General features: G+C 41.9%; 1 protein-coding gene across 6 annotated transcripts in view; it reads left to right on the top strand.

Moving 5' to 3' along the window:
* Nucleotides 1-12,397, top strand: part of SLC66A2 (solute carrier family 66 member 2) — a 68,990-nt gene that overhangs the window by 40,611 nt on the left and 15,982 nt on the right. For 4 of the 6 annotated variants that reach the window (XM_077352951.1, XM_077352954.1, XM_077352950.1 and 1 more), the window contains one exon: nucleotides 3,836-4,052. In XM_077352951.1, the coding sequence (XP_077209066.1) occupies nucleotides 3,836-4,052 (217 nt within the window). Of the gene's footprint in view, nucleotides 1-3,835; nucleotides 4,053-12,397 lie in introns of those variants that run through there. The other 2 variants (XM_077352955.1, XM_077352956.1) reach the window with 2 other exon arrangements.

Genomic DNA, 12,397 nt, shown 5'->3' with positions numbered 1-12,397 from the left:
CATAAAAGTTAATGTCCATCTGCAAAGAACTTCAAGGGGAAAAGAATTAAACCTGCTTTAAAAAAAAGAGCTTTCTAAACCCTTTCTGGTATCCATGTTGTGCTACTGTAGTGCAGCTTTCTGACCTGTTCCTAAGACACTTTTCACTGCGTCAACAGCTGTCAGCAGCAACTAAACATGAGATTTTCTACCAAAACCTCAGAGAGTTTATCCAGTTGTCCTTGGAATAAAATTTCACACCATTTCCATACTTAGTGAACAAAACAAAACAAATAAGCTCCCTGTTTTGGCACTGGATATTTTTCTTCCTGATGTTTCTGTTCAAGAGAAGGGAGGGGCCAGGGCATAAAGAACTAGCCTGATCCTGCACCCGTCCCTGTCCGACCGGGACTGCTTTTTCCTTAATTGCCTAAATCTGTCTGGAAGCAGTTTGCAGGGGCTTCTCCAGAGGGATTCAATGAGCCGCCTGTGAAGGTTGAAGCAGAACCACTTGAAGAAAAAGAATGGCATGAAGAAATGGCCTTGAGCACCAGGGGAAGGGTTGAATCTGAATCTATAGCAACATGTTGTATCTTGATGTATTTTGATGGAAGCAGATTTGATTATCTGAGAGAAAGTAGCACGAAACAATCTAAACATCAATCCTCTTTTAAATTCTTGGGACAGATTGTACTGTACTACTGCATTTTATTGTTCTTCCTTTTGTGCGGAAAATATTTTACTGATTTATTTTGCTCCATTTATATTTTGTTCCCACTTTCAGTCTAGTGGTGACCCCACGTGGTCTGTGTTGGTCTCCTTGCTTCCATTTTATTCTCACAATAGCCCCATGAGATTGGGTAGGCTGAGAGTGCCTGACTGGCCCAAGGTCAACCAGTGAATCAAAGTCTGCCAGATCATAGTCTGACACTCTGATCAGTATACCACACAGCCTCTCTGTATTTTATATCTTCCTTGGAAAGAAAAGGTAGAAATGAAGACGAGAGGAGAAAAGCAATTACCATTAGGCTACAACTTTAGAAATCTGTGATTTTCCTTGAAATTAAATGAATACCATTTCCTGAGAGAACGTGTCAGTTTTTTTTACTGTGCTTGTCCATATTTTATCATTCTAAATAGTGGAACTTAATGCCGGCAGTTTGCTAAACTTTCCCCCCAAAATGGCGATTCCGGGTACTATTCAAATCTTTAACCTGAAAGAAGAAAAGGGCCACACCAAGTCTAACGAAGAAATTAGGAAAAAACAAAACAATACAAAACTGGTGCTTGTATGGAAAGAACACACAAATATTAAAGATTCTTTTCCTACAAGAACTGTCCCCCCCCCCTATTTACAAGTCTTTAACCTAAAAGTCATGCCTATCACCATCTATGGCAGGGTGGCCAAACTCTGGCTTTCCGGATGTCCATGAACTGCAGTCACCCTGAGACTCTGTCAGTGGACATCTGGAAAGCCACAGGTTGGCCACCCCTGCTCTATGGAGTAGCTATAAGGATTGTCTCAGTACATGAAAACATTGACCATCTTCTTTTATATTTTTCTGAAAAAAATTATTATACAGACATGCCTTGCTGTGTGGCTGATGTGGCACTCCATTAGGAACTGAAACATCCTCCCCTTGAGTCAGGGCTTGGTTACAAGCGTTTAGACCAGGGGTAGTCAAACTGCGCCCCTCCAGATGTCCATGGACTACAATTCCTAGGAGCCCCTGCCAGCAAATGCGGGCAGGGGCTCATGGGAATTGTAGTCCATGGACATCTGGAGGGCCGCAGTTTGACTACCCCTGGTTTAGACTGTTCATCAAGTCATACTTGATCAGCAAGGGCTAACTGGCACTTATGAAAGTAGAGGTCAATGTGTCTTAAGACCGTCTTTGGGAAACTGCTGGCTCTTGATGTTCACCTGAACGCTATCCAGGCCCTGGGCTTTCATGCAGCATTTGCTCTGGTGGGAAGTCCTGTAGAATCAATCAATTACAGAGGTTCTGCCTTTAGAGCATGCTGTACCTGTTCATCTCAATTTATTGGTTTGACATCCAAGGTCTCTTCTCTCCTTCACCTGTCTGTTGTCTTCCCAAACCCTGTTAAGGGCATACATTTTGACCAGACTAAATGCTCATTCCTTGGCAGTTAGGAAAGGTAGGCTCATGCATTTACCTTATTTAGAACGAATCTGCCCTTCCCTTAGGTAAGTTTGGAACGAAAGCATATATCCTTCTGGAGTGTCCTTTGTGCGCTCAGGAGACGTTGTATTTTCTCATATTTGCAAGTTTATTCAGGCATATATTCCTATGACTTCGTGACCTTTTTACTTTGTGACAGGGATCCCAAAAGAACTCTAGAAATTGCAGAATTTTTTTTTTTACTCCTTTTATCTATTGGGTGATAAGTGATTAACAACAACTATCCACTGTTGAAGATTGATGTACCGTAGAGCTTTATTGGTTAAAAGGAAAGGAAATAATGTAATGTAATTAAGGTAATGGAATGACCTGACCTTGATTTTAAATGCTTCATTTTTAAAATCTGCATAACAGCTTAACAGGCAATTCAGAATCCTTCTTTGGGCATACCTGCATTATACATACCCATCTAGCTTTGGGTGCTACCTAGATTTTTGGCAGGAATAAGGAGGGGCAATATGATCCCCCTCCATTTTGGTGCCCCTGCAGAGGACCTGTGATCTCCCTCGATTCTGTTCTCCCCACTCCAGACCTGTTGACCAGAAGCAGCAGAGTGGGGGGCTACCATGGGAAAGAGGAATAATCACCTCCTTCCTTGCACTTGCAGAAATTCTTGGTGGGACTCTAGCCCTAAATCATGCAAATATTTTTGGCAAAGGCCATAGACGTAGAATGGAATATCAGCAGGCAGCAGGCATTTGGAACTAATTATCTGACCATACAGCATGACTTATTTAGAACTGCTTTGTGGAACATCTGAAGTGCATTATCTATGATATTATCAGATCCTAGTTTAGACATCTGAGGGGGGAGGGTAGTAAAATTAGGGACTAATGGCAGAATATTTTTGGAGAAAAATGACATTAATTGAGAGGAGGGGTAGAGTTTATGCCTTAAATGGAACAAAAAAAATCATTATGTACCAAAATAGGCTTCTGATTTTAGAAAATACAGCTGTTTAATTACACAGTTGGCTATTCATTTGATCATTTATAGCATGACTTTGAAAACACTGGGTTTTGGGATTTTTTGCCTCCTTATAAATTACCCTGGTATTAAATTAAGCTGTACTCACATTGTGAATATGCATCTTATTGCAAAGCTAATTCTTTAGCTTCCCTTTCACGCAATGCCCCCAACCACAGATTAGGACAAAAGTTTAACTGTTCACAAGATAGGAATAACAAATGTTTCTTCAGTTACTGAAAAAGGACTTGATGAAGAATGATCTTGTGATTCAACCTTGAGAATTTAGATTCAGTATTGTTGGCTATATTTTATACTGCATGTCTTCAGCTTGGTTTCCATTCCAATCCTTTCTTTCTTGCATTTTTTAAAACAGACTGCTACCTTTGCTTTTTTCTAAGCTGCTTTTGGAAGCCTGTTGAATGTCCTTTCCATCGGTCTCATTCTCCTGTCTGGCCATATGCCATGATGATATGTTCACGTTTATATAATACAATATGTTTTTTTTCTTTTACTACTGCTGTTTTCCATTGTTTTTGCTAATTGACACAAGCTGAATAATGCTGTGCTTTCAGCTTACTGCAACTCAGGTGTGTATAGTAGATTCCTTAGATTTTTTTTTTTCAAGGAACCGATTTTGTAAAACTATCCATTTTATTATTTATATATAAACATTGTCTTTTCAGATTTTGACTTGATCTATTTCTGGCACTGGAGCAAGTTTACAGATTATGTGCAGTGTGTTCTCGCTTTCACTGGAGTCACAGGATATGTCACTTATCTTTCTCTCGACTCAACTATCTTTGTGGAAACATTGGGCTTCCTTGCTGTGTTCACTGAAGCCATGCTGGGCATCCCACAGCTCTACCGTAACTACCAGAATAGGTCAACTGAAGGAATGAGGTAAGGCCCTACATCAGTAACTAAACTGTCTCAGTTGATTTTGGCTGTATTCATTCAATGTTGCCAGATCCCCATTGACTTTTCCAATGAACATGCTTGGCATATGAACAAAAGCAGTTTATTGAAGTAGCAATGTGAAGCTCATGATTATTGTTGCTGAAACTAATTTGATAAGCTGCATGTTGTTGTCAGATGTAGACCCTCATCTTTATCCATGGTTCCTCTATATATTTGTGAAACGGGGGGGGGGGGGGATATGTCCGACTGTCCAGGTTGGAATAGGGCCAATCAGGATGCACCCTGATTGGCCTTGACCCTGCAGCTCCCACCATATGTCCCTGGACTATAGCCTCTTTGCTCTCAGACACACCTCAGTGCCTGGAGCCAGCAGCAGGTAAAGAGAGAGGGCCCTGGGCAAAGGAACATGGTGGAGGGCCTGCTAAGGAGCTCTGTCCTGGGCCAGCTAATGAGTTGGCCAGCCCCCGCCCGCCCCACTTGATCTGGTTGCAAGCTGCGGCTCAAAGCCACCTTAAGCTGCCTGGCCGGGGGCCAGGGGAGGGGACCCTTTCAAGGCCTGTTCTTAGGAATGGGCTTTAAAGCTAGTATTACCTATAAAGTAGAATCATAGAGTTGGAAGGGGCCATACAGGCCATCTAGTCCAACCCCCTGCTCAACGCAGGATTAGCCCTAAGCAGTTTTAGCCCTAAGTAGTTTTATCAGCCCTAAGTAGTTTTATTTGCTTTAGCTGCAAGAAAAATCAGGGACAGATTTATGAAACATAGTTTTATTTGACTTGTCCAGGTAGAGTTATTCTGTATTAATGATTTCCATGTATGTGTATAATTTTAAAGTTGCCTATTGTAAGGATTGCAATGGCTCTTGATTATTTGCAATTAATTGAACTCGATTTGATAAGCGGTACATTGATCACTAGAACCCCAAGAGTCCCCACTCTCAACAAGACCTAAACATGTCCCAACTGAAGAAGACAAGATTCCCTTTTTTCCTAAGGAAAAGGTTGACTCCTCCATTCTCATGGAAAGTGTGCAGAGTAGCCTTGCACCTGGGTGCACATTATGGCATTTCCGTCAAGCCGACCAATGCCAGGCTCAATACCTAAGATTCCTTCCTCCCATGAGTCCATTCTCCCCAAGGGATTTTAGCACAGGACTACACAGGAAAAGCAAAGTTATAGCAGTTACAAACAGATTGAGCAATTTTCTCAGACTCACTGCTGCCCCTCCCCTTTTTACAACTGATCTACATTGACAGCTGGTACTGACAGGTTATTAGTGACATCTTATCACTACCTTACAAATTGCAATCTCAAACGACTATGGCAAGAAGCTGACAAACAGGCAGATCATGACAATTTTACTATTTTCCTTTTCAGTTTGCACTGGTAGCTCATAGTCCCTCTCCATGGCTAATGTAAATGGGATCAGCTAAGCAAAATAGATGCATTTACTTACTTAGCACAATTTATGTAAGTTGTAGATTCTGTAGCGTGTGAGTGGGTGGAGAAGGCAGGGATCAGTTTTCAATTTTTTGTCACTGGCTTGGAACAATTGGATTATGATGAATTTTGTAAGATGAGCATCCAGCCTCCAGTTAAATATAAATTATCTGGAGTCACGGATGAAGGCTGCTGAAAGGCCTTTTCAAATTTCCCTGTTCACCCTGGACACTGATTAATTATGCCTCAGATATGGCTTCTGTCCTTGCTGCCATCAGCAATGCTTGCTGACAAATGCAGTACTCCAAGATGCATGGCATCGTGCATCTGCCTTTCAAAGTTGGGTTCTCTCTAGATCTTCCAGCCTGGCAAACCACCCTCCCAACCCATATTAGTAGGACAACATTCCTCTGACTTTCTACAAAAAAGGCCTCTAGTGGTCCCACTATATGCAAAGAGCCATTCAAACTTTGCCAGTCTCCTCTATGGAAAGTGCTTCACTGCTGGGAAACCCCCCACAAATATTGGCCAGTGGCAATTGTATGTATCTGTTTTTCTGCTTACCAAGAGGCACATGCAGCACATCCCAAATACCACTGTGTTGAGGTTGGATGAGTCTTAAAGGATTTGTTGGGCTGTTTCTAACATGGCGCGGAAAGGCACTTCAATGTCCAAAAAAGCACGAACATAACATGTAGACCGCGAAGCATGCTTGTTTCATACACCGAAGAATTTTCCAAGTATGGAAGAATGCATTGTGTTTGAGACAGCCCTAGCGACTTCATTAAAGAAAGACATGGTGTTTGGCATGTGCTGGGTGGGACTCTTAGCAGACCTAGGAATTTGCTTCACTGTTGCTTTTTTAAATAGAAAAGTTTTCTATTGAAATGGTCTCTTTTCTTGCTAGGCTTCATTTTACTTAATTAAATTTCTCTTCCAGCGAGAGAGGACTTTTTTGAAAATAACAATTTGGGCTGTCTGCCCTCCTCCTTCTAAAGTCATGCCTTTTAAAAATGGGGTAGTTCTGAGTGAATTCTGTGTTTCCTTTAAAGTGTTTATTTTGCATCTACTCTGTCTTTGGCAACTGGGAGAAAAAAATGATTTAAAGAACCAGCCCTCGGTTCTGTTGTTACTGTACCTCGCATTGCCTTTCGTGTGAAGTGCCTTAATTATGTCATTTGATAACACACTCCTATGTCACCTCATGCTTTCTTTTCTGTTGGGACCCGAGTTAACACCTTCTCACTTATCCGTATGTGGTGTTTCATAAAAAGCAACATCTTGTTTCTTTATGCGACAGAACAACATGCAAAGTTTTTCATTAGGGTTATGTGCGGTGGTGTCCGAATCGGCCGTTCCAGGCCAACGCAGCCAGCGCCATGCCGATTTGGACGCGTCCGATTCGGATGCTGCCACGCACAACCCTATTTCATCTCTTTAAATGATGACGGTTGAAGAACATTACAACCAAGCAACTCTGATTTGGGGAAATGTTGGTAGCAGCTGGCTCTGTGAATGTCATGTGACTGCCAGGAGGAAGAGATTATTTTTTTAAACCTTTGTTTCAATTTATTCATAATGGGCCCTTCTAATCAGCACAATTGGCCTTGCATTTGGGCACATGCTTCATTGAACTAGTTTTTGAAGCATTTTTTATTCTGCCCTTTCTCCAGTGAACTCAAGAGAGTGTCCATGGTTCTCCCTTCTTCCACTTTATGCTCACAACAACCCTGTAAGGTAGGTCAGGCTGAAAGGAAGTGAGTGGGCAAAGTTCACCCTGCAGGCCTCACTGGCTGATTAGGTCAGCAAATGCCTGAGACCAAATTTTCACTTCTCTGCCTAGATTAAATACCAGAAGTCCTTTGAATTTACATTTATTTTCTCTGCATAATCTGCCTCTGAGGGAGAAATGTGGACAGGGTCATCATATCTGGCCAGTATCAGGAGATGATTGATAGATAGATTGAATGATTGATTGATTCCTACTGTAATAAAAGTCAAGAATGTTCCCGATCTGTTGGTGGACTACACTGGCAGTAGCTAAGTATCTCTCCACCATATTTTTCTTAAAGAAATAAAGACTCCTTATTAAGACTACTGGATCACAGGAGCTTAAAATGCAAATGGGAATGGTAATCCAGGGCTCTGTTCTGTGCAGAAGGTATTACACAACAACAACAACAACAAATCCAGGTGGTGCAGATCCAGATCTATTAGTGACCATTCTAATCTTGACTTCCATGTACAAGAGCTCCCAAAATAGCACATTAGCAACGGCTATCAAAGAGAGTATTAATTTCTGTTCAATTCAGACTCCTCTAAGGCAGGCAGCCTTTACTATTTATAAATGGGGATTTTAATAGTAGCTAATTGTTTCATAAAAGGGAATTCAGTTTATGATTAATGATTAGATGATGTTTAATATCTTTTACATCATCTGGCTAAAAAAAAAAATCCAAGAAGCAAATGCATCATTTCAGAGCTCTGGAATGTTAGCATAATGAAAGAATATGACTTCGAAGGAAAGGATTGCATGTGCTTCCTAGACGTGTGTGAGGCAAGTCTAGACTTGTGTGCGGGTTCAGAAGTGGCTGAGCATCTTAGAGATAAGGAATACAATCTAAAAAACGAGACCTTTGAAAATTAAATTGAAATGATTCTCTGATTTCCACGGCTGTCAATCAGAAGGCCAGAGAATGAAAATCCAAGTTTTGACCTCACTCTAAGGGAAACCAACAGTTTCTCTAATATGCAGGTATAAACGAAGCAGAAGCTTTTCCAGACCTGTTTGCACCAAGCAAGCTTTGGGCCAAATTGGAGAACTGCATTCCTGACATTCTTACCAAACCATCAAAGTCCCTGGACAATGAGGCAAGATTTCAATTTCCCCCGTAACTGCCAGCCCTCAGAGATCCTAGTGTTTTTATTAGTCTTTCAGCCCCATTCTAGCTTTCACCTCTTGAGAAATTTGCTTCCTTGGTTCTCTCCCTGGACATCATATGATTCTCCATCCCTGCAGTGAGATCACTGGAGAAGGTTCTACTAAATGTCTCCTTTTTTCAGGACTCTGTAAGTGTAACTGTGTTTAGAGCTGTGGGTTTGAGGGCTAGGGTTCTAATATGGTGGAGCCTTTGGCCTAGTAACTGAACTGGAAATAGCTACTCTAGCCATTCCACCTGCTAATATTAAAGGATTTCTAATTATATGTTACAGTTGCAACCTACAGGTAGTCAAAGATATGAAGAACCGTGTGAAGCAAAATAGTAATCCTCTACTTTTCCAGAAAAATGAACAGCAGGATCAAACATAGAACTAGCAGGACTTAATAACAGTATCATTCCTGTTCCAGAATGTAAATTAGAGAACTGAAGCATTCATTCTCAGAAATAAAAATTTCACAATTGAAGAGTATCTGGTATAAAACTGTTTTCAAATTAATTCTTCATCAGAATCTATTGCCATATCAGTGTCCAAGAGCTTATTGAGGAACATCCTTCTTCCAAATTGTTCAGACGGCTCTCCTGCTATTGCAACCAGTCTCCAGGCAACAGAGATCAGTTCACCTGGAGAAAATGGCCACTGTGGAAGGTAGACTGTATGGCATTATGCTCCATTAAAGCCGTTCCCCTCCTCAAACACTGCCCTACTCAGGTTCCATTCCCAAAATCTCCAGGTATTTCCTAACCCTATCATATATACAGGGAACATAGTGATAAAATAAATAAGAATCTTGTGGCACATGTGCTCCATATAATAGTTCTGGTAAGGCCCTGGAGGAGGAGCTGGTCTCATGGCTTAAGTGCCACTCAGCACTTAACACCCACTCAGGGCAGCTGTTCTGCCCCTGAGTGCCTCCTCCTCCTCCTCTAACCTGCTTGCCTGGCTGTCCAGAGGCCAGCCAATCACCTTTCGTCTCTCCCCCCCCCCCCCCCGACTACTCCCTCCTCCTTCCACTTCCCTCCAAGGCTCGGAGGCTGCAGATCCCTGCTGCATGAGAGCTGTGTCTGCGGGTGAGTTCCCTGCCCGGGGTCCTCCATCCTTTCCAGATCCTGGGGGAAGGGAGGGGCCATCCTCAGAGTTCTTCCACTCCACCCCCAATCTAGCACCTGTTGTATTCTTGAATGCAATGGGGTTGGCCCCTAGTTTAAGAATAACACACGTTTTTGAAAATGTTGTGAAGTTGATAAAAGCAGTTACTGTTGGCTGATACAATTCTGTAGTTAAAGCAATCGATAAATAGCTCTATATATTCCTCCTAAATCTAGTTATTTTGTATCAAATGTTCTCCCTGTAAGCCATGACTTCTTCACATAGTAATAATTTCCAGCTCTCCCTGTCAAATAACTGAAGAACTGTATTTAAAATCACACTCTTTGTACTGTATGAAAAAGACAGATTAGATGGGGAGAAGCGTATTTTGCAAGTCCATTGTCATTTTCTGAAGTCATTTGTGTTTTGATGGTCTCTTGTTGTCTGCAGGCTTTTCTGAAATTCTAAGATTACTGCTAATTTGAGCATAGAAATAGGTCCGTCAGGTATGCCACAAAGGTTAATGCAAGCGGAGAAACTTTCCATTAATTTTTTTGTTCATCATTTCAGGTCTGTGCTTCTAAAGAGGAATTACAAAAAGGCTCACTTAATCACTCAATGCTGTAATGGTGCTAATGAATGGATCGTGGTTATGAATTAGGTACACAGGCAGAAGCCAATGAGTCATGGGGAAGAGAGCTTTTAATGCTTCTTGGCAGTACTTGCAGGGAAATCGGAAGGCTGAAGCGTCTGCTTTTGTTGTTTATCCGGTCAGCACAAAATGCAAGCAAAATTGAAAATGTCAACCGTTTCTTCTCCTCCAACTTTCTGCTAGAAAATTATCTTTTGGAGGACTGAATGCCAATGGCCTTTCAGTAGGAATCCTTGTGCTTTTTTCAATCATGCTTCTGGGAAGAGACAGGGGTCCGCTTTTCCGCAAGAAGAATTTACATAGGCTTTTGAAAGTTCTTCTGCACTACAGCTCTGTTTTCATTTATTTCACTATCAGCTTGGAATGCCACTGAGCCGAACCGATGCAAATCCTTCTTTGGCAAATGATAGTTCTGCTATATCGCCTCTGAATCCCTGAAGACATTTCTTTCTAACTGAGCAGTTCTTGTTCACAAGAAGCTCCTAACACACTTCCCTGCAGAAAGTTACCACTTGTTCTAATTGTTCAGGTTTGAGACTTTCCATCACAGATTCTTAAAAAAAAAAAGCGTGCCACAACATCTGATAGTTTGAATAGCAGAGCAGGACAGCCACCCTGAGTGGGTGTTAAGCGCTGAGTGGCACTTAAGCCAAGAGACACGCTTGTCTTCCAAGGCCTTACCAGAAATATTAACTGGAACAGATAAGCTTTCATGTGGATGCATGCTTCTTCAGATACAGTGAAACAGAATTTCCTCAACCATTACACTGAGGTAGAGAGTGGGCAGTAAAGTAACATGCAGAGTAATGTAGACATTTAACAGATTCCAGTTCCAAATGTAAATAAAAGAGGTATAACAGGCTGAGTTTGTAAGGTCACCATTTGTTTGGGTTAAATTCCGAGGGGGGGGGGACATTGTAGGAAATAAAAATATCAGTGGGCCAGCTGTATTCTTAATTGTGGATTTTATTTTAAGACAGTTGGTTGAGATCATAGGGAGTATTAAAATTATGCTGAGAGATTGTTAATCCATATTTGTATTTACAAAGGGGCTGTGTGTGGCTTCCAGAATACCTGCAATAACGGAAATCTTCCTAATATTTGAATAGCACAGGCAGCTCATTGAGCTAGTTTAATAAGGCAAAGAGATAACTCACTGGCATGATCTCAGCTAAATTGAATGAGGGGTTAAATATTTTATTACTACTATAAATTCATATTTTCCAGAGGGGATTGCAGGAAAAAAAGGATTAAAGAAATTTATATTAATAATAGTGGGTTCTGTTATGACCCTCATCCTGCAAAAAATGATCCCCCAAAGCTATAATAATCTCTCTCATTAACTTGTTTGTAGAATTCCAGAACAGACACAGAATATTATTGGGTTTAGTTCTTCTGAGTCCCTCCTGTACTCACAAGGGGAGAGCCTTCGCGTATACAATCCATGGACATGAGCCAGCAGTCATGTGTAGGCAGGGGGGAGGGGGGCAGCACACACAGCTGCTCTCCATGTGCACCCCGGATTTTAATACATATAGTGTCAGTTTAAATGGACTCCGGGGAATGGTAGAGGACAGGAAGGCCTGGAGGATCATTGTGCATGGGGCCGCGATGGGTCAGACGCGACTTCGCAACTAACAACAACTAGTGTCATGTACAGAGGGCTTGAGTGTGCCCTACGTGCCTTGTCCCCTGTCTCTTATGAATACCTCCCCTTAACTAGTAGTATTCCTAGTATCAAATTGAGAGCCACTGATTGGCAGCTTCTGATTTGGAGAACGCCGTTTGGTTTTCCACTCCTCCTCTGTGTGCAGCCAGCTGGGTGATCTTGGGCCAGTTGTAGTTCTCTCAGAGCTCTCTCAGCCTCGCCTACCTCACAGGGTGTCCGTTATGGGCGAGAGGAAGGGCTTATAATCACAGAGGTTTTCTTTTGGGACAGTTTATCCACCTACTAGCAACATGTTTGCTTGCTCGAAAACGGTGGCTAAGACCCTGTGCGACACTTTGGAGTCATTCCATAATAGCATGTATTCTATAGGAGTAACTTGTACATATTCTGTAAGAACAGAATCCAAGGTGGGCTTATGAGGATCAGCATAAGGTTGCCAACCTCCAGGTGGCACCTGAAGTTCTTCTGCTATTACAAGTGACCTCCAGATGACCAAGTTCCATTCCTCTGGAGGGAAAAAAAAGGCTGTTTTGGAGGGT

This window comes from Paroedura picta, chromosome 9, assembly GCF_049243985.1.
Source record: "Paroedura picta isolate Pp20150507F chromosome 9, Ppicta_v3.0, whole genome shotgun sequence".
In the NCBI taxonomy this organism is placed as follows: Eukaryota; Metazoa; Chordata; class Lepidosauria; order Squamata; family Gekkonidae; genus Paroedura; species Paroedura picta.
The sequence above is the reverse complement of the archived record's forward strand: the minus strand, read 5'-3'. Positions and strand labels throughout refer to the sequence as shown.